Source organism: Salmo trutta, chromosome 8 (genome assembly GCF_901001165.1).
Source record: "Salmo trutta chromosome 8, fSalTru1.1, whole genome shotgun sequence".
Taxonomy (NCBI): domain Eukaryota; kingdom Metazoa; phylum Chordata; class Actinopteri; order Salmoniformes; family Salmonidae; genus Salmo; species Salmo trutta.
In genome coordinates this window covers 15,277,383-15,299,613 of record NC_042964.1, presented here as the reverse complement: position 1 = coordinate 15,299,613, position 22,231 = coordinate 15,277,383, and the positions used below count along the sequence as shown (strand labels likewise).

Genomic DNA, 22,231 nt, shown 5'->3' with positions numbered 1-22,231 from the left:
AAGTGGGACTATAAAACTACGCCTGTTTGCCGTAATGATAAGGCAATTGTCGCAGCATATATTTTTGTGTATTGTGCACAAAATACACCCATATGGTAGCCTACAGTATTTTCACCAGTATCATCAGTTCAATCATACAACGGATTAAATTGCCATTTCATGTCAGCAAAGCAGGCTACAGTAAGCTGTATTTCAGAATTTATTTGAATTCAAACCAATGTTGTGTAGCCATCCTAATGGCCTATTTGCATACATTGTTATTAAACCAGCATAATACAATCAAAACATTTTAAAAAGCTATCTTGAACGACTTTAAAGCAAACAAATGAACCTAAGTTTGACCTGATTAATAATTATATATTTCTTCAAAGCAACACATTCATTTTGCCCTTGATTGACTCTTTTTTCAAGTCGTAGTGGACTTCGCACTTCTACCCCCTTGTGGCAATACATGAGAATTGACATTATCTACACAAGAATGGCAAAGTAGGCTACACAACTTCATGAGAATGAGGATCCTTTCGTTTTTTCTATTCTATTCTATTAAATTACATTCTATTTGTTTCTACTTTGTCCACATAGTAATTTGCTCTTAGCTGTCATGGCACATAAGGAGAGTAAATGTGTATGAATCATGACATTGCACTCCACAAGTATTGCAGAAATTATAATAATGCAAGTCAAATTCTTAACCTTTCATTTTGTTTAATCACCAAATATTGTCAATGGAATTACAAATAAGTTCCATTTTGACCGAAATATGTATACAAATTTACAGAAAACCATCGATATACTCAGAATCTGTAGTTATACAGGTCAAGGCACTCCTAAAGTAGAATGAGTGATGCAATCAATAAGATTCAATATGATGTACTACAGCAGTCAGCAGTGGTGGTAAAACTTGGCAATGGGAGGACCGCAGTGTGCAGGTTTTTGTTCCAGACTACACTTAATTCAACCCACACCCTGCATCGACAACATTTGGCCACTCCCGGAATACAGTTTGTGATGCATATTCTACGGCACTTGAAACTCAATTTGAAATGATGAAAACATAGCTGCTAACAATACAAAAGTATGAACATATGTGACGCTCAGCTAAGCCTGTGTCATGATCATTAGGCACGAAACGGGAGAAAATTGACAGAAACAGGGATGGACTCATTTTATGTTGGGGAAATTTTGTTGCAAAAAGCGTGCCCTAACGAACATAACACTGTAGTTTCACATACAGCTCAGACCACGGATTGGCCTTTGTCGTCGTCGTAGCGTTGGTACTGTTCTCCCAGCAGGGGCTGGCGGCCATCCAGTTTGCTGTAAGAGTGGGAGCGCACGGCACATGTGGTTGCAGCGAAGATTACAGCGACGACGACCAGGGCCGCCACGATGGCAACGGTGATGATCTCAGTCAAAGTTAAAGGAGCAGCTATAGAGACGAGACAAGATTTATAACATTTACATTTGTCATACGGAATGTGAAACTCGCAGAGACAGACAGACAGACAGACAGACAGACAGACAGACAGACAGATAGACAGACGGAAGCATAACATTGCATATAAAGTCAGGTCCATGATTATTGTCACCAGTGACAAATATGAGCAAACTACAATATATATAAAATATGGTGGTGGATCTATTACTTTCTAAACAAAATCTCTTTCTAATTGTATTAGTATAAAATATATAATTTTCCCTTTTTCCCATACAATATAGCTCAGTATTTGTATTATTTATTTTATACAGTCTTTTTTGCTCATCTCATCAAGGCTTCCAATAATTCCGGTCCTGACTGTATATAATAGATAAGACAAATATCCATAATGTATTTATAATGACATTATACACACCTGGGCATCAGACTGTATTTATATTGACATTATACACACCTGGCCATTCAGACTGTATTTATATTGACATTATACACACCTGGCCATTCAGCCTGTATTTATATTGACATTATACACACCTGGCCATTCAGACTGTATTTATATTGACATTATACACACCTGGCCATTCAGACTGTATTTATATTGACATTATACACACCTGGCCATTCAGACTGTATTTATATTGACATTATACACACCTGGCCATTCAGCCTGTATTTATATTGACATTATACACACCTGGCCATTCAGACTGTATTTATATTGACATTATACACACCTGGCCATTCAGACTGTATTTATATTGACATTATACACACCTGGCCATTCAGACTGTATTTATATTGACATTATACACACCTGGCCATTCAGCCTGTATTTATAATGACATTATACACACCTGGCCATTCAGCCTGTATTTATATTGACATTATACACACCTGGCCATTCAGCCTGTATTTATATAGAAATTATACACAGCTGGCCATTCAGCCTGTATTTATATTGACATTATACACACCTGGCCATTCAGCCTGTATTTATAATGACATTATACACACCTGGGCATTCAGACTGTATTTATAATGACATTATACACACCTGGCCATTCAGACTGTATTTATAATGACATTATACACACCTGGCCATTCAGCCTGTATTTATATTGACATTATACACACCTGGCCATTCAGACTGTATTTATATTGACATTATACACACCTGGCCATTCAGACTGTATTTATAATGACATTATACACACCTGGCCATTCAGACTGTATTTATATTGACATTAAACACACCTGGCCATTCAGACTGTATTTATAATGACATTATACACACCTGGCCATTCAGCCTGTATTTATATTGACATTAAACACACCTGGCCATTCAGCCTGTATTTATATTGACATTATACACACCTGGGCATTCAGACTGTATTTATAATGACATTATACACACCTGGCCATTCGGCCTCATAGGAGTAGCCAAGGTTCTCTGGGGCTGTAAGAAACATCTCAGCGTTGGTCACTGGAGGCCAGAAGGGAACCATGTTGTACCCTCTGTTGTGACCAATGGGGGCATTCGCTGAAGGATAGACTGCCAAATCTGCAAAATGTATCAGTTAAGAGTCAGCTTATGAACATGTGCCACTGATGTACAAAGAAAAAAATCCCGCCAGAGATAAACAAAGGGTGCATAGTAATCATGTAATTGTTGTGTAATTACCATTTTACCATGTAATTTAGAAACGGCCTGTAGCACATAGTCAACAAGTACATCGAGGATGGAAGAACATCGTATCTTCAGACAAGCAAGCACAGACAAAGCCAATACATGAAGACAACAGATCAGGTATTGAACATGAGATTGATAGGAGGATGGGATCCGTTACCAGGGGCGTGCCTCCTGAGCCACTCGTCAAAGATGGCATCTGTGAAAGTGTGGAGAAGCACGAAGATGGGGTCGTTGGGCGAGAGGTGGGTCTGTCCCCCTGTCCCGTTCAGAAACAGGTGGGCTAGGTTGTGGAGGCTCCGTACCACTGGGTCGTAGTTTCCCTGGGGGGCACTATAGCCTGTGCACACAACACAGGTAGCTTGTGGATTAAATACAGGAAACTGCGTAGTGGATGTGAATCTCGCCAGTAGCATGTTGGCAGGAGTACACCAGTGAAATGGGTGACGTCACACCTTCCCTAAGACCTAAATCTTTCAGAGTGACTAGACTCTTGCTCTAAGACAGTTGGCTTTGAGTTGATTTGTTATCGTGTGCAGAAGGTTGTTGGTTCACATCCTGCTCGGGACAGAACAGAATGCACTCTGTTGTGTGTGTGTGTGTGTGTGTGTGTGTGTGTGTGTGTGTGTGGTGTGTGTGTGTGTGTGTGTGTCTGGGTGTATATCATCATGCACAACAACCCTCAACGTTCAGTGTGTGTGAGCCTATGTACACCACAGGAAGTGTAGTGATAGCTGTGTGTTTCAATGTGAATTAATATATCTATTGGTGTAGACCAGCAATAGCCACTCACCCTCGATGGTGTTCCTGAAGCTCTCTGAAGAGGTGGAGTAGTAGGGAGGGGTGTCAAAGGTGTTCACCTGCAGGCAGTCTGCCACATCCTGGGGCTCAGGGAGACGCTGCACCATGGGGCGGGCCACGTTTCCAGCTGGGTTCCTCCTGATTGGGGTGGTCTCAGTATCTGGGTGGAGAGAGAGGAGAGGGTTAAGAGGGGACTCAGTAACCGTGGTTAATAGAGGGAATAATAAATGGACTTGGGAAGTTGGGAAGTGCTGAAAGACAAACCAGGGCCATGTTTAAATACTATTTAGATCCTTCATTCTTTTTATTCCTTCCTTCCTTCCTTCCTTCCTTCCTTCCTTCCTTCCTTCCTTCCTTCCTTCCTTCTGGAAATCACCCACTTTGTTGAATCTTGTTCCCTGATGGGTTTTTGAGGAGACGAGGAGAGAGGATGCAAGGAATCGAGGAAAGATTAATTGAGATGGAGCTAGTGCTTGAGGACTAATGTTGACAAGCTCATTGCTTCCCCTAGTGTTCTGACAAGGTGTTGTGCCAACAGCACCAACACTTGAACAAGGCTTAAGCAAGTAATGATAGTAATCAACAGGTATCACAATATGGAATGGTGAAGTTGCTCAAAGGGACACTACACGTCCCTTGATGTTCTGGTCATTTTTCAACCTTACTGAGCATGTTTCTATAATCTCAGTGACTTTTATGGATTTTAACATCTGTGCCTACAGACAACTTCTACCCAACCAGATAGGGGGTTCTCTTCAAAACGTGGAAGGATATGAGTGCACTACTGAAGGCTTACTGTTGCAGATGGTCCCCAGTGTATCATAGTCCCCCACACTTTCACAGATCACCCTCCAGTTGGAGAAGATGGAGTTGGTGCTGATGGAATTCATATCGAGGTTGCTCCTCGCTCCCAATAGGTCATCTGTGCAGATGTCACAGGTGCTTCCACCAATGGCAAAGTTCCAGTAGGGCAGGGCAAAGGACGGGTCTTGCAGCATATCCTAAATTGAAAGTAGGGTAAGAAAAAATGACATAAAGGGCACACAATTATAATAATCATATTGTGCAATTAGAAACCCCTTAATAAACTGCAATTAAAATAGTTACAAATGGGCATAGAGGAGTATATAGTGGCTGCATTATTTCCATTCAATTGAACAAACAACATATCACAATCTCAATATTTAGTTGCAACTGATTCAATGTATTTCATTCTATGAAACAATGATTTGCCTTTATCGCTATAGCCTAATATATGGTTATGCCAAGATAATGACCAAGATAATGATCTTTAAAAACAATAAACAGTCTTTGTCAGTAATGAACCAATGACTAATACACAATTCAATAAATGACTTGGGCAACATATGCTCTGTTGTGCCCTATTAGAAGAGAAATCTAGGCTCAGACTAGTAACGCCTAAGCACATTTTCTGCTAATCGTGCTTGATTTTGGCAGGAAATTGCTTCTTCTGGAAAGATATCCTCACCCTTAATGCGGCACTAATTCCAACAAACAATAGGGAAAGTGAAATGACTATTGATGGGCAATAAATACAGATTCAAATGGATTTGCTGGTGGTGAAAATCCATAATAGCATGAGATGATGCCCTATTAGACTGTGATATACAATTGAATAATCAACCCCCAGTGGTTGGCACACTACAAAAAAAGTTATTTGCATTATTTCAGTTCATATTTTACATGTATACAGTGACATATTGCCGGTAACCCATCTCACCTGCATGTCACGCTCAAGTTGGAGCAGGTGAAACCTGTGCCAGGTCACAAAACCGGGACCTTCATGAGAGAAGTCGACTCCGCCAAAGCTCGGCTGGCCGGCCCCCAAGAAGGTCTTGCTGACCGAATAGTAGTGGGTCCACACAAAGTAATTGTAGATGGTGATGTTCTCAAACTGCGGGGTGTTTCCATCCGGCCCGAATACCTCCTGGTACCGCCGCGTAGCAATTACAATGTCCGGGTGCACCGCGCGCTTGGCCTGGTCCAGCGCGGTCACGAAAGCTCGCTTCTGATCCGCACTGAGCTGCATCACGTTTCTCCGGACTGAAGGATTAAAACCAGTCATGCGTTAATGAGTACATTCTTTTGTGGGAAGAAATTGAGAAATTATCCACTGGGCACACACTGGTTGCATCAAAGTTGTTTCCACGTAATTTCAATGAAATTACGTTGAATCAACGTGGAATGGACTTTGAATTGACGTCTGTGCCCACTGGGCAGGTAGTCTATCCATAGTACCGTTAACCTTTACGCATAGACCTACACCATTGCCTGAATACAAGGCAAACATGTCATTATATCGTACATTAAATGCAACTATATATAATACATGGACGTTCGTGTCCTTGACATTTGTAAAGTGTTGTATGCTTTCCATAATCCCGTGCAGAAATTTGATTTTCAACCAGTTGAGCGGCCGTGCGTAAAGTACAGTGTGGCGGTGCCTTGTATAGAGGTTGCTTGTAGTAGACTATCATTTACTTATTTTATTCAACATATATATGGACTATTGACACTAAATGAGACACATATTGGAGGTTATTAACCCTATGCAGTTTCAATTGCGTAAAAACATCAAATCATTTTGTAATGGAAACTGCCACATTTGTTTTCCAGGGGGATAAAAAAAAACGTACCAACAGCAACCGGTTGGTCACAGTTTAACCCGGCCAATCCATGCCTGCAACGGCCACAATTATAACCGGTGAAATTCCCGTTGCACTGGCAGGTTCGATTGAAGTAGCGGATGGGCCAACGTTCACGGTCATCCCGTCCATCGTGGGGGTACTGGGGGCCGTGTGCACTTGCGTCTGCCGCTATCGAAATGCACTGTCCACGTCCAGTAGCGGACCCGCAGTCGTCATTCGCGACCCCAAGCGGGGATGGACAACACTGACCACTCCGAAGTCCCTCTGGAGTCACACATTCCCTCGGAAACTGTGCGCGCACAAACACTGCGCCCAAGAGCACCAGCAAGCAATACTTCCACATAGCCACGAATAGGCAAAAAGACACACACCAGAAAGTTAGTTAAATGGAAAGATGGATCACTCAATTCTCTTTCTTCAATCACACTAACGTTAGTCAGTACCTTACTCGTAACCTCATCACTTCAAAGTTATTTTTCTGTTTCAATTCAGTGCGCGTTTGTCTTTCCATGCCGCCCGACCCTCTTGTACTAATTGCCCCAACACGAGCCAAATAACCCCCTGGCCTTTAAATACTGGATTAGCGCATGACTGCCCGGATTTCTGATCTCCTCGTGATCACATCACATTTCTTACCGGACTGAGAGGGATAGAGGTTAGGTAGTCACGCACACTGTTTCACTAGTCCTACTGTGAAACATCATTTGGCATGTCACCTGTGGAAGCTATTGAATTAATACTGTCCTCCAGTTTTAACCCCATCAATTAATGTTTATGAATTTCTGGCCTAATTTCACCACATGTTGTCAAAAGGGATTACACATAAATTACATGGCCTCATTGAACACCACAAAATAGAGTGACTGCTCTAAATTAGTATTACAAATCAAAGGAAGTACACTGCAACAACAAAAAAGTGTGGTCTGCTACAGTACATGGTTAAGTGTCCCTTGGAATAAAATGGGACCATATTTACATGTTATTATGCCTACATATATGTATGTTGACCTCATCACTAATACAATCCACTCATCTGGATGTGATTGCAAAAGAGCCCACCTCGACCTAACGATCATTACAATAGTCGTAGAATAATAGAAGTCACTTTCTCACAGATAACAGATACATTGTCCTTCGCCATGTACTGCTTACTGTCACTCATTTGTTTCATTACACCTAGTGTCATCAGTTCAGTTGAGTTATTTATTTGCACAGGTAAAACACAACTTTTTATACAACGTTAAAGGTATGCAATGCATGAGCTCTCCTTTAGCTAATCCCTAATTGTTTACGCTTGCAGGTTCTTGAGTTCGTGTTGGAATGTGATCATCATACCCAAGTCATTTGACTTCTCACGCAGCACCTCTTCCTCCCTAACTTGTTCACCCCCTCCACCCTCGCTTGCCCTTTCCTCCCTGGCTCCAATCATTCCCTCCTCATGTGAGCTAAGAATCCTTCAAGGCCCTTGTGATGATGGCAGCACGGTATAGTGAGGAAGTATAGTTGAATAGCTCTTACAGACCACACGTTACTTTTGCCTCTAGGAATGGAGAGCATTCAGAACCTTTCTATCCCAACTCTCAGCTGATGGCTTCATAGCCAGTTGGCATTTACATATTGTTAATGATCTTTTAGTTGGGACTGCATCATCATCAGCTCAAACGCATTCCCCTTTCAAGGTATGTGGAGTTCCATGGATTTGGAACACATTGAGAAGACACCAGCAGAGTTCAGTGTGATAACAAACCAACAAGAACATCACAATACATGAATCACAAAAAGGCCAAAATATAACCTGCAAGGAATATATTTAAAGTTTCCCACATTACACTGTTTGCTTTGCAGTGGGTTATTCCGAGGGCATCTCCGAATACAGACAGTAGTTGTTTATTGGCACTAATTTGTAGTCATTATTTCATAATAACTAGGACATGCATGGTTTCGTCCTCCTCAGGAGGGTGAACTCCTCCTAATTAGCGAAGGGCCATTTTTCTCGGTGCTATGGTTTGAGAGATAGTTGGGCGAAAACATCAGTTGAGTGCTGGGAAAAAAAGTCCAATGGCAGGTTTTTACCTTTGAATTACCATATGTCTCTTTCCCACTTCAAAGCACAGAGAGCACTGTTGGAAAGAACTTGGCAGAAAGCCAACATTCCTTAAAATGCTAAACTGGTACAAAGGGATGGAGAGCCACGTCATTTTGGAAGGCGGACCGTAAGGCCGTAAGGCTGCTGAGCGTGTAAAGGAAGTAATAATAATGAAAAAGTCAGTGGATAGTGCTCATTCTTAACTCTTTAATGAAAACACTTCAACAGCAAAACAAGAAAAAAAACGACCAAAAACAGTCCCGTCAGGTACTTACGACTAAAACGGAAAACAACTACCCACAACCCCAAAGGAAAAACAGGCTGCCTAAGTATGGCTTCCAATCAGAGACAACAAAAGACACCTGCCTCTGATTGGAAACCATACCAGGCCGAACATGAAAACCAACACATAGAAATAGAAAACTAGAACAAACCCACATAGAAACAGAAAACCCAAAATACATACAAAAAAGAAACCCCCCTGCCACGCCCTGACCATTCTACTATGGCAAATGACCTCTTTCACTGGTCAGGACGTGACACTATATCACATACTTTTCTTCATGTAGGCCTAAAAATAGGCACATTTTTGCACATCTGAGTTGGTTTGTTGCCGGTGCTTGGGAATATTTTTATGATATCTTGAAAGAAAATAGAAACTTGCACACTGCTCTTGGCAGTATCACGTCCGTTTATTCATCTTACGTATCAGCATTCATGTCGGGCCATTTTTACTCCTCTGGCTGCCAGCAGACATACTGGAAGGGAAAAGATTTAGACCAGTCACATGCATTTAACAATGTTAGGGCCATAATATGAGCCAGTGTAAAGATTCTTAAATAGGGTGTGAGGATAAGCAAGATGTAATCCCATTCTAATGAAATACATATGAACATACATTCCTTAGGAGTTGTAAGATCACAGGTTTGTATATGGGAAATGCATATTGTAGATTCATTACAGAACTTTCTTTTGATAACTTAAATCTATATCTGAATCTGTTTTAAACTGCCTTTCCTTGTTTTAAATGAAATGCAAGTGTACCGTCATAATGCAAAATATTTGATAATGTAATAATTTGATGGAATACATATTGTCTCAAAAACAATACAATCTTATTTAGCAGTTCCTGCTTGCTGATAGTCCTGAACCATTATTTATTAATGTAACAGTATTTCATTTCAATGTATATTGAATAATTAAACAAGCTAATGTCCTGGAAGGTAATGTTCTCATGCATGTTAGCCATTATAAGGTTCACATAAGGTCACATCTCTAGGTCAGTGTTTCTTAGTCCTGGTCCTGGGGACCCAAAGGGGTGCACATTTTTGTTTTTGCCCTAGCATATACACCTGATTCCACTAATCAACTCATCATCAAACCTTTGATTTGTATCAACTTACAGTGCTGGCCAAATATATTGGCACCCTTGTTTTCAATTTCAATTTATTTGAGAAGAAATTTGAGAATTATTTAAGAAAAGTGCAAAGGTGCCAATATATTTGTGCAAGTGCATGATTGGAATGAAAGTTCATACATGGTCGAAATTACGGCAATGCTGGGCACTCCCATTTTAAATGAGGGCAATCACATACAATAAATCCCTCCATAAGTATTGAATACATATCACCAGGGCCGTAGCCAGGGGATCTGGGAAATTGTAAGACATTTGAAGCTCATTTACAGCATTTCTATACAATAGAAAATCTAAAAGTCTATTTGGAGAACAGCAAAAGCAATAAAAAATGACCACAGCCATTATCACATTGGTTGCTGGAGCTTCATTTACCTCAGTCGATATACAAACACATAGCCTATTAGCTATTCGTTTGCCGCTACACATTAACTCACATTAACTCAGCATCGCGATTAAAAACTATAATTTAATACGTAGAGGGATCTGTAACAGAACAAATCTTTTTTTTGACAAAAGGTAAACAAATATGCTGGCTTTACAGAGTTTTTATGTTGTTGTTGCAGTTTTACAGCAAATGTCCTGCAATTCTACACATTTTGCCATGGGGTTGTGGAGGCATTTCTGCAGTTTTTAAAGCAACTTTCCTACAATGCTACACATTTTTCCATTACTTATGCCATGTTATTATCTGAGTGAGAGTGACTAACAAACCAATGGGGGCCCCTGGAGATCAGGGCCTCTCAACAGTAAGTTCCATATTTTGTTCTTATTTTTATTTTTTAGAAAAAAATTACAGAGGTCCAGACCTTGGTGTCCTTATATGTAGTTTCGGCCCTGCATATCGCCATTGGTGCAGCCCACTCGTATATGAGTTGGGCACTCCCAAGACAATCGACATGACACTTAAACTATTGTATTTTTCTGGATGGGTGCGCAAATAAACCCAAATGGAATACACATGCATGTGCACATCCCATGACCAACCAGTATCCCTAATTACCCTTCATTACTACTATTCTGTCTATGTGAAGTGTGTGAAGTACACACTTTACAGCCTATTGGATCATGTGACAATATGTGACTGGAGCCCATGGTCAAAAAAGCACAGTGGGAGTCATTAACACTGAATGTAGGAGCTGTTCATATGACTACCTCTTGGATGGAGCCCGCTATCCCCCTCCCCCACATTTTCTTCCCCTCCTTCTCCTCTCTTATCCCAGTCATGTGATTATGAGAATCATTCCTTCATATATCCAACTTCACATTAATTCACAGTAGTTAAAGAGGCTATATGGAACCGTTTCCTCTGAGGGTGCTCTTGAGAAAAAGAGGATCCCCTATACGAACAGAAATATTGGACAGAAAAATTGTCAAAAAAGTGCACACCTCCACACACCCTTCAATGTATCGTTTGTCTGAAAATAAGTATTTGTGTGGTTTCATGAGATAATAAATTGATTAATATGAATTCATTCACATGATGGCTAATTGCTACAACAGTAGACACATGCTGCATTGGTCTATATAACGTAATGTCTAGCCTGTTTGACTTCTGAGAAAAAGTATTATAGGTTTTATAGACCACCTAAGGGTCGGTTCTTGGCCATACAGGAATGCCCTATGGTTAAGGTGGGACTGGCATACAGCATGCCTCTACTCCTAATGGGATGACCAAGCCTCATGACCAGAGCCCTGCGGTGCAGATGGCTCTTGCACATTACACCCCACTGTATCATTACATTTACATTTACGTCATTTAGCAGACGCTCTTATCCAGAGCGACTTACAAATTGGATAGCTCTACTGTGGTTCTCAAGGACTGCTCCTAGTTGCTCCTAGACACTTTGGGGGCCATAAGCAAGATTTAGAATACATTTTCACTTTTAGAATTCATTTCATGCGATTCTACACATTTTGCCGTGACTTATACCATGTTCATTTGATACCTGAGTGAGTGACTAACACCATCAATTGGGGCCCCCTGGAGGTCAGGGCCACTGGGCACGGATTGGTCATGATTACTACAAAGTTTAGATAGCTGGCTAGACTAACTTACCTAGAAATCTCTAAAATGTTAGCTGACATGGGCTAATTGATTAGCTGTCATTGACTGACATAACAAGAGAAACTATTCTACTATGATATCTCTCGACAGTGAAGGCTATGAAACACTAGCACAATTTTTTCAGCAATATTGCCTGCAACGGAGAGGGGTATGAGACACTGGAGCAACATGGACATAAATAATAGATTTCATATGTAGATCAATTTAAAACACAATTTCTCCATTAATTTACTTATCTCCTATAGCTTGTTCTTGCCAGCTGACTGCCACAGCTGTACTGAAATGTATCAGCTAACAAACAAGCAATAAAGAGGTGTTGCCCCTGCTGTCAGTCAAGTCAATGGCAATGCAGACAAATGGCAATGCAGGTAAACTTCATAATCATAAGTTAGAAATGTGTCTATTTCAGCCAACCCGTTGCTGTCAGGTGTATAAAATCGAGCAAACAATCATGAACTCTCCATAGACGAACATTGGCAGTAGAATGGGCTTACGGAAGAGCTCAGTGACTGTCAACATGGCACCATCATAGGATGCCACCTTTCCAACAAGTCAGTTTGTAAAATTTCTGCCCTGCTAGAGCTGCCCCGGTCAACAGTAAGTGTAGTTATTGTGAAGTTGAAACGTCTAGGAGCAACAACGGCTCAGTGCAAAATGGTAGGCCACACAAGCTCACAGAACGGGACCGCCGAGTGCTAAAGTGCATAGTGTGTAAAAATTGTTGCAACACTCACTACCAAGTTCCATAATGCCTCTGGAAGAAATGTCAGCTCAAGAACTGTTTGTCGGGAGCTTCATGAAGTGGATTTCCATGGCCGAACAGCCGCACACAAGCCTAAGATCACCATGCGCAATGCCAAGCGTCAACTGGAGTGTTGTAAAGCTTGCCGCCATTGGACTCAGTGGAAACTTATTCTCTGGATTGATGAATCACGCTTCACCATCTGGCAGTCCGACTGGGTTTGGCGGATGCCAGGAGAACGCTACCTGCCCCAATGCATAGTGCCAACTGTAAAGTTTGGTGGAGGAGGAATAATGGTCTGGGGATGTTTTTCAAGGTTCGGCCTAGGTCCCTTACTTCCAGTGTAGGGAAATGTTAATGCTACAGCATTCAATTACTGTCTAGGCTGTTATAGCAGCAAAGGGGGGACCAACTCCATATTAATACCCATTATTTTGGAATGAGATGTTCGACGAGCAGGTGTCCACATACTTCTGGTCATGTAGTGTATGTTGTAGGAAGGAAACATTTGAGATGTGAATGGCCAACATTTCACTTCAAAACAGCAGTGGATTTTCTCTCACTACAGCTGTTTTACAAAATATTTTAGAATGGCAGACTGATTACATGACCAGCATTGACCAGATAAAGCAAGCTCTGACCAGACTGAGCCCACGTAAAGCGTGTGGGCCTGATGGCATTCCAGCCTGGCTACTAAAAGAGCATGCAGAAGATCTAGCCCTTGTCATCACACACAATGTTAACACCTCCTACTGGCCGGGGACTGTTCCTGCTGCCTGGAAGATTGCCAATGTGTGTCCCCATACCTAAAGTGTCAAACCCATGTACAACGAGTGACTGGAGGCCCATCTCTCTAACGTCATGCCTTGGAAAAATCCAGGAGAGCTTCATTAAAGTAAAACAACTCATGCCCACAGTTTTATCTGAGTGCACAAATCAGTATGCTTACCTACCAAAGTCCAGCACAACTACCGCCCTTGTGAAAGCCACACACTCCTGGCTGACAGCTACAGACTCCAAAAAACCAACAATGGTGAGGGTGTTACTTGCTAATATGTCCAAAGCCTTTGATCGAGTAGATCACACAAAGCTCCTGCAACATCTGTCTGATATTGAACTGTGTCCAAGGTTACTAGCCCGGCTCCACAGCCACACCACAGGAAGAAGGCATAGGGTGATGGCAAATGGCACTTTTAGCCCTGGGTCAGAGGTCACCTCTGGTGTGCCACAAGGGGGCGGGGTCTCACCATATCTGTTCCTCCATCACGTCCACCCGAAAAGCTGTCTTCAGTGACACATTAATCAGCATCAAAGAGGACATTTCCATGGGCTTGGAGGCAAAGCAGCTGGAAGAGTGGGCCGCATCCAACAACATGCTCCTGAATGGGGAAAAGTCTGTGGAAATTGGGATATGTTTTTCTAGAGACCATCCACAACCTGCACCACTAATCCTAGGAGGACAGGAAGTACCAGTGATAACAACAACTAGACTCTAACCTTGGTGGTGACACACATGTGGAGCAGTCAGTGAGGAAGGCCTCAAAACGCTTGACTGTTCTTGCCACAAATGGCCTACCCACAGAAGATCTGGTCACAGTCCATACTACACTGGTCAGGCCTTGTCTGGAATATGGTGGAGTGCTGTTAGTTGGATGCAGTAAAAAGCAGCAGGCCCAACTAGACAGGGTGCGGAGGAGGGCCTTGAGGACCATCTCCAGAGGAGGAGCAGTCCAACCACAGCTCCCCTCACTGCAGTGCAGGCGAGAGCAGGCTGCAGTGCATCTGGTGAAGGACATGCGCACACTTGACCATCCACTGAAAGACCTGCTCCCTCCAAAAAGAGGTAACTGCACCACAAGCCTCCTGAGAAACAGCCACAAACTGTCCTGTATAACTGCCCGTTTGAATTGCCTGCGAAACGCCACTCTACCCACTGTTATCAGACTGTATAATAACTCTAGCTCTTAAATGGTTCTCCAAATATTTGTATTTTTTTAAATCACATTTTAATATTTCAATTTCCAATCGTTCAATATTCTATTTATGTCACGTATTATGTGTTATGTATTTTAAATGAGTGTTCTGCAATTATTAGTCATGTAAATTCTGCATTTCTTCAGTTTCATCTGTGAGCAAGAATAAATAAACTCAAACTCAATATCTGTGTTCTGATTGAAGGATTAAAAAAAATTGCCTACTTGGTGGCGCTGCCGATCAAAATTCCCCAGACAATAAAAACTAGCTAATTTTCAATGGAAAAATGTTGCATCAAACACATATTTTCATTGCCTCTAAATATTGCTAGTGTATCATAGCCTTTAAAGTGACAGAATGGTCATAAACTATCATTCAAATCTGATGTATGTCAAGCTCTATCTTCTAAGTCATGCTTAATGACAACCTTATACAATATGTTGCAGCGTCATACTGATTCCTGTGCTTCCTGCAAATTCACTGTGTTGAAAGGAAACGATCTATCTACTACGATCTAATATCCCTGACCTTTTTCGACCAATAATACGTCACACAAAACATTTGGCAAGGGACAGAAGCAACACCGGGAAAATATGTAAGGTTGGAGGGCATAAGTCGAAATATGCAGGCCCAGACAACAGCTACTTTGTTACAGTACAACAATTAAGTCTCACAAAGCTGTCTAGTGATAATCATACTTAGCAGTCACAAGTTACACTAACAAATGGTCCCCTGATAAATCATAGTTTTGGGTTGGCATAGCACTTCATTTGACCACCTAAATCAAGTTGGCGCAACAGTCTCGTACATTGAGGCCAAGTGGTCTTGAGGGAAAGTGATAACCAGACCTGGGTTCATATACTATTTTAAATATTTCAGATAATTGAGCGTTTGGTTTAGACTTCCCGGAGTTCCAGATGGGCAGGGTTTGAACCTTTGGGACCTTTTCTATTAGTTCCATGTCAACAGGTAAGCTCCATCAAGCACAGCTAAAGTATATGAAATCATTTAGTATATTAATATACATTGAGTGTACAAAACATTAGGAACACCCTCCTAATATTGAGTTGCACCCATTTTTGTCCTAAAGACAGCCTCAATTTGTCGGGTCATGGACTCTACAAAACTGTTCCACAGGTAAGCTGGCCCATGTCGACTCCAATGCTTCCCACAGTTGTGTCAAAAATGGCTGTATGTGTTACGGACCCCCCCGGTACTGATGCTCATTCTGTTCACCAGTTCTACGTCACCGGCTTTCTAGGCTTCACTGAACTGGATTCATTATCATCAACCCCGGACTGTCTTGTCTGATTACACACCTGGTTCCCATTTCCCCTGATTAGTATGTTATATATGTGCCCTCTGTTCCCTTGTCTTTGTCGGTGATTGTTCCCATGTTCGTTGGTGGTGTGAGTACCTATGCGTTGGTGCAACTGTTATGCTGCGTGCTTTATATACTGCTCAAAAAAATAAAGGGAACACTTAAACAACACATCCTAGATCTGAATGAAAGAAATAATCTTATGAAATACTTTTTTCTTTACATAGTTGAATGTGCTGACAACAAAATCACACACAAATAATCAATGGAAATCCAATTTATCAACCCATGGAGGTCTGGATTTGGAGTCACACTCAAAATTAAAGTGGAAAACCACACTACAGGCTGATCCAACTTTGATGTAATGTCCTTAATACAAGTCAAAATGAGGCTCAGTAGTGTGTGTGGCCTCCACGTGCCTGTATGACCTCCCTACAACGCCTGGGCATGCTCCTGATGAGGTGGCGGATGGTCTCCTGAGGGATCTCCTCCCAGACCTGGACTAAAGCATCCGCCAACTCCTGGACAGTCTGTGGTGCAACGTGGCGTTGGTGGATGGAGCGAGACATGATGTCCCAGATGTGCTCAATTGGATTCAGGTCTGGGGAACGGGCGGGCCAGTCCATAGCATCAATGCCTTCCTCTTGCAGGAACTGCTGACACACTCCAGCCGCATGAGGTCTAGCATTGTCTTGCATTAGGAGGAACCCAGGGCCAATCGCACCAGCATATGGTCTCACAAGGGGTCTGAGGATCTCATCTCGGTACCTAATGGCAGTCAGGCTACCTCTGGCGAGCACATGGAGGGCTGTGCGGCCCCCCAAAGAAATGCCACCCCAAACCATGACTGACCCACTGCCAAACCGGTCATGCTGGAGGATGTTGCAGGCAGCAGAACGTTCTCCATGGTGTCTCCAGACTCTGTCACGTCTGTCACGTGCTCAGTGTGAACCTGCTTTCATCTGTGAAGAGCACAGGGCACCAGTGGCGAATTTGCCAATCTTGGTGTTCTCTGGCAAATGCCAAACGTCCTGCACGGTGTCGGGCTATAAGCACAACCCCCACCTGTGGACGTCGGGCCCTCATACCACCCTCATGGAGTCTGTTTCTGACCGTTTGAGCAGACACATGCACATTTGTGGCCTGCTGGAGGTCATTTTGCAGGGCTCTGTCAGTGCTTCTTCTGCTCCTCCTTGCACAAAGGCGGAGGTAGCGGTCCTGCTGCTGGGTTGTTGCCCTCCTACGGCCTCCTCCACGTTGTACTGGCCTGTCTCCTGGTAGTGCCTCCTTGCTCTGGACACTACGCTGACAGACACAGCAAACCTTCTTGCCACAGCTTGCATTGATGTGCCATCCTGGATGAGCTGCACTACCTGAGCCACTTGTGTGGGTTGTAGACTCCGTCTCATGCTACCACTAGAGTGAAAGCACCGCCAGCATTCAAAAGTGACCAAAACATCAGCCAGGAAGCATAGGAACTGAGAAGTGGTCTGTGGTCCCCACCTGCAGAACCACTCCTTTATTGGGGGTGTCTTGCTAATTGCCTATAATTTCCACCTGTTGTCTATTCCATTTGCACAACAGCATGTGAAATTTATTGTCAATCAGTGTTGCTTCCTAAGTGGACAGTTTGATTTCACAGAAGAGTGATTGACTTGGAGTTACATTGTGTTGTTTAAGTGTTCCCTTTATATTTTTGAGCAGTGTATATTGTGTATTACGTGTATCGTCCCGTGTCGTTCAACGAGGTTTACCCTCGCTCTTTTCTTTGGGTACAGCCCTGTGTTTTTGTATACGTGTTTGTTTTGGGTGTATTAAAAACCCCTATTGTGTATTCCTGCATCTGTCTCCAAATCCTTTATGTCAGCGTGACAGGATGTGCTTTGGGCAGTGGACCATTCTTGATACACACGGGAAACTGTTGAGCATGAAAAACCCAACAGCGTTGCAGTTCTTGAAACACTCAAACCGGTGTGCCTGGCACCTACTACCATATCCTGTTCAAAGGCACTTAAATATTTTGTCTTGTCCATTCACCCTCTGAATGGCACACATACACAATCCATGTCTCAAGGCTTAAAAATCCTTCTTTAACTCGTCTCCTCCCCTTCATCTACACAGATTGAAGTTGATTTAACAAGTGACATATATAAGGGATCATAGCTTGCACCTGGATTCACATTGTCATTCTATGTCATGGAAAGAGCAGGTTTTCTTAATATTTTGTACACTCAGTGTATATCCACATCTTTTCAGAGACGAGAAGGTACAATTTTACAAAGCAAAAATGTTTCGTACACTCAGTGTATGATTATATGAATAATTTAATATATCGTATTTGAACCCAGATCTGGTGGTAACATGTAACAAGTTAATTTTGATGATGGCCATATCTAAAATGTCTAGTAAGGGAAGAAAATCAGAATGGACTAAATATAATCCAACTGATTATTTCATTTCTTTTGACGGTTTTAGTTGGTGTTGTTGGCTGTTCGTCTGCTTAAAATATAAGCTTGCATCTTCTCCATTATCATCAAATGAATAATATCATGCATTCACCAGCAGAGGTCAATGCATCATTTATATCACAAATCGAAACAACTGTTTCTCATTATTGATCCCACTGTGAGTGTTAAATTCCACATCAGTTTGCCATCATTTAGAAACTAAGGAGTATATCTGTTCTATTAAAGGGAAGTACATACCTGAAAAACACAGAATCCCCTGTCTTAAGAATACTGTCATATCAGCCTGACATATATACTTGTCAGGCCTGCCATATAAATGAAATATATACCTGACGTATCGGCCTGAAATATAAACCTGTCAGGCATAACATATAAACCTGTTATATAGGCCTGAAATAAACTCAGCAATATATACCTGACATATAAACCTGTTATATAGGCCTGAAATACATACCTGACATATAGGCCTGACATACCTGACATATAGGCCTGAAATATATACCTGTCAAGCCTGACATATAAACCTGTCATATCGGCCTGACACATATACCTGACATATAGGCCTGACATGTATACCTGACATATAGGCCTGACATGTATACCTGACATATCGGCCTGCCACATATACCTGACATATAGGCCTGACATGTATACCTGACATATAGGCCTGAAACATATACCTGACATATAGGCCTGACACGTATACCTGACATATCGGCCTGACATGTATACCTGACATATCGGCCTGACACATATACCTGACATATAGGCCTGACATGTATACCTGACATATCGGCCTGACATGTATACCTGACATATCGGCCTGACACATATACCTGACATATAGGCCTGACATGTATACCTGACATATCGGCCTGACATGTATACCTGACATATCGGCCTGACATGTATACCTGACATATCGGCCTGACACATATACCTGACATATAGGCCTGACATGTATACCTGACATATAGGCCTGACATGTATACCTGACATATCGGCCTGACACATATACCTGACATGTATACCTGACATATCGGCCTGACACATATACCTGACATATAGGCCTGACATGTATACTTGACATATAGGCCTGACATGTATACCTGACATATAGGCCTGACATGTATACCTGACATATAGGCCTGACATGTATACCTGACATTTAGGCCTGACAGATATACCTGACATATAGGCCTGACATGTATACCTGACATATAGGCCTGACACATATACCTGACATATAGGCCTGACACATATACCTGACATATAGGCCTGACACATATACCTGACATATAGGCCTGACATGTATACCTGACATATAGGCCTGACATGTATACCTGACATATAGGCCTGACATATATACCTGACATATAGGCCTGACATGTATACCTGACATATAAACCTGTCATATAGGCCTGTCATATATACCCGACATATCAACATAACTTTACACGTATATAGACTTCTAAATATACAAAGACATAAATATGTTTGTCCAACCACCAACAAAGTATTTTCCCAAAACACGTCTGTGTTAGTTTGTGACCAATAAATTCAATATCTAAAGACTAGGCCTCCCATCAGTGTGTTATTATATGCCCTTAAAACCCTGCTCAAAGACTTTAAATGAAGAGTATTGAGTTGAATATGCCAGTTCTTCATAAAACCCTGACCTTACTCATGGCTTATATCAGTCTGCTGGGGGATTTGTAGTTGAATGTCGGATGACCCTTCAATATATCCTTTATAAGGGAACAATACAGTCACAACCCACTGGCACAGACGTCAATTCAACAACATTCAACATGAATTCATTATCACTATCTGTGTTGGTGTTGTGTGACTATGGCATATCATAGTAATCCATGGACAGACACTGATTAAAGGGATGGTTCACCCAAATTAGAAAATGACATCGCCCTACCCTGTAAGCAGTCTATTGACAAAGTATGACACCGATCCATGCTTTGGTTTAGTTTACCTGGCATCTGTTTCAAATGCTGACTTTTAACATTTGTTGCACAAATCCAATGCAAGTCAATTATATAAGTATATGAACAACTTAATGTAAAGTGATACAAAGTCGAAAAGGGTAATATGTCAACTTTTTAAGTACTTGAAAGTAACAGTGCTTCTGCAACACAGTCGGAAACTGTGCCCATTTCAACACAGTAAGCAGAAACTGCCATGAACATAAAGTATGTGAAGAGCGTTTGTTTCACCGGGGAGGGAACTTTTCAGAACCTGGCGTCCACACCCACTAGACAGACATGTTGACAAATGAGCACAGTAGGCCCCTCTCCAAAGTCTCCTTGAATATCGGGTTACTGTCTACTTAGTCTTAGCGCCTCGACCAGTATCTTAAATCTGCTGCTTTCCAATACGAAAGCACTTCAGGTGATTTACATAGCACTAATTTAAACGGTGCTGGAGCCATGACCTGGCGTTAGCAATAAAAACCGGAGAAATACTGTCGAAACCGCTGCTATCACCTGATTGCTTTTTAACCGTCATTAGTCTTGAGGGACAGGCTTCTCAAAGCGCCGTCAGTGAGAAGTTACCTCACCAATGGGAAATATGTAAATGAGAAAGGAATTAGAGAGAGAGAGAGAGGAGTAGGGATAAATCAATGGGTGGGAGGCTCGTTATGAAGCAGATTATTGCAGACAGTGTTGGTAATTAGCGTGGAATGGTAATTTAGCTCCAGGATGTGCTAGGAACCAACTGGGTTGGAAGGTTAAACCAGTCTGAGCTAATTAAAACGCAGGAGACAGAGGATGGAGAACGAAAGGGAGGTTGCACTACAGTGTGCTCAGTCATGCCAGAGAATTCATATAATGGCAAGATGCTCATGTCTCATCCCTAATAATGGGAGTCGTTGGCCCAAAGGCAGGACGTCAGGTGACAAACTTAGGTCCAAAATAAGCCCATAGAATTTGGATTTGGCAAGATTTTGGGGAGAGTGAAACCTCTCGCTTCGCCCCTTCCTGTCTGGTCATGCTTTTACGCCCCATAGGGCTAGCGTAGGGATTACATAATAGGCACTGATTAAAAGTATAGCGGCATTATTAACCATTTTATTAGACTTTATTCAGTGTTTTCTTACTCACATGTGATCACAATAAACAAATCATGTTCAAAAGAAGACACTGAATAAAGGCCGAACAAACGGCTAATAATACAAAATGGATGCCTGATATATATGTCATTGTGAAGTATCACAATGCTGGTTGATGATACAGTAACAGAGGCCCAAGAGCTGGAAAGACCAGGACCAACAAAGTCCGCAAATACTGTTATAGGGTATGGGTTCATAAGGTGATTAGGGTTGCAAAATCCCCTGCTTTATCTGAAATCTTGGTTGAAGGATTCCCGGATTTCCTCCTTATTCCCCGTAATTCAAGGAATCTTATAAACAGAATTTCTGAAAACAGGCGCATATTGGGAAACTAGTTGGGAATTTTGCAACCCTAATCCCAACTGACTGGACAGCTCTAACAAGAGTGCTATATGGACCACGCCTTCTCCAATGGCAGCAATACGGATACTACAGACTAATA

The 22,231-nt window shown here is 42.0% G+C and overlaps 1 protein-coding gene across 1 annotated transcript; it reads right to left on the bottom strand.

The window, feature by feature from the left end:
• Positions 1-186: 186 nt before the first annotated feature.
• On the bottom strand, positions 187-7,143 carry LOC115198260 (5,6-dihydroxyindole-2-carboxylic acid oxidase). The gene is made up of 7 exons (XM_029760099.1): positions 6,581-7,143; positions 5,665-5,987; positions 4,720-4,924; positions 3,916-4,083; positions 3,283-3,462; positions 2,850-2,996; positions 187-1,426 (listed from the first exon to the last, which is right to left on the bottom strand). The coding sequence occupies exons 1-7, from the start codon at positions 6,933-6,935 to the stop codon at positions 1,236-1,238; spliced, it is 1,569 nt and encodes a 522-aa protein (XP_029615959.1). The 5' UTR covers positions 6,936-7,143; the 3' UTR covers positions 187-1,235.
• Positions 7,144-22,231: the final 15,088 nt, after the last annotated feature.

Bases quoted from the DNA above. Each gene is read 5' to 3' on its own strand.
- LOC115198260 (XM_029760099.1), bottom strand. From the start codon at position 6,935: ATGTGGAAGTATTGCTTGCTGGTGCTCTTGGGCGCAGTGTTTGTGCGC. The intron at 4,925-5,664 runs GTGAGATGGGTT...CTTTCAATTTAG, and splicing joins AACTTGAGCGTGACATGCAG to GATATGCTGCAAGACCCGTC. The intron at 1,427-2,849 runs GTGTGTATAATG...TCGTCTCTATAG, and splicing joins CTATGAGGCCGAATGGCCAG to CTGCTCCTTTAACTTTGACT.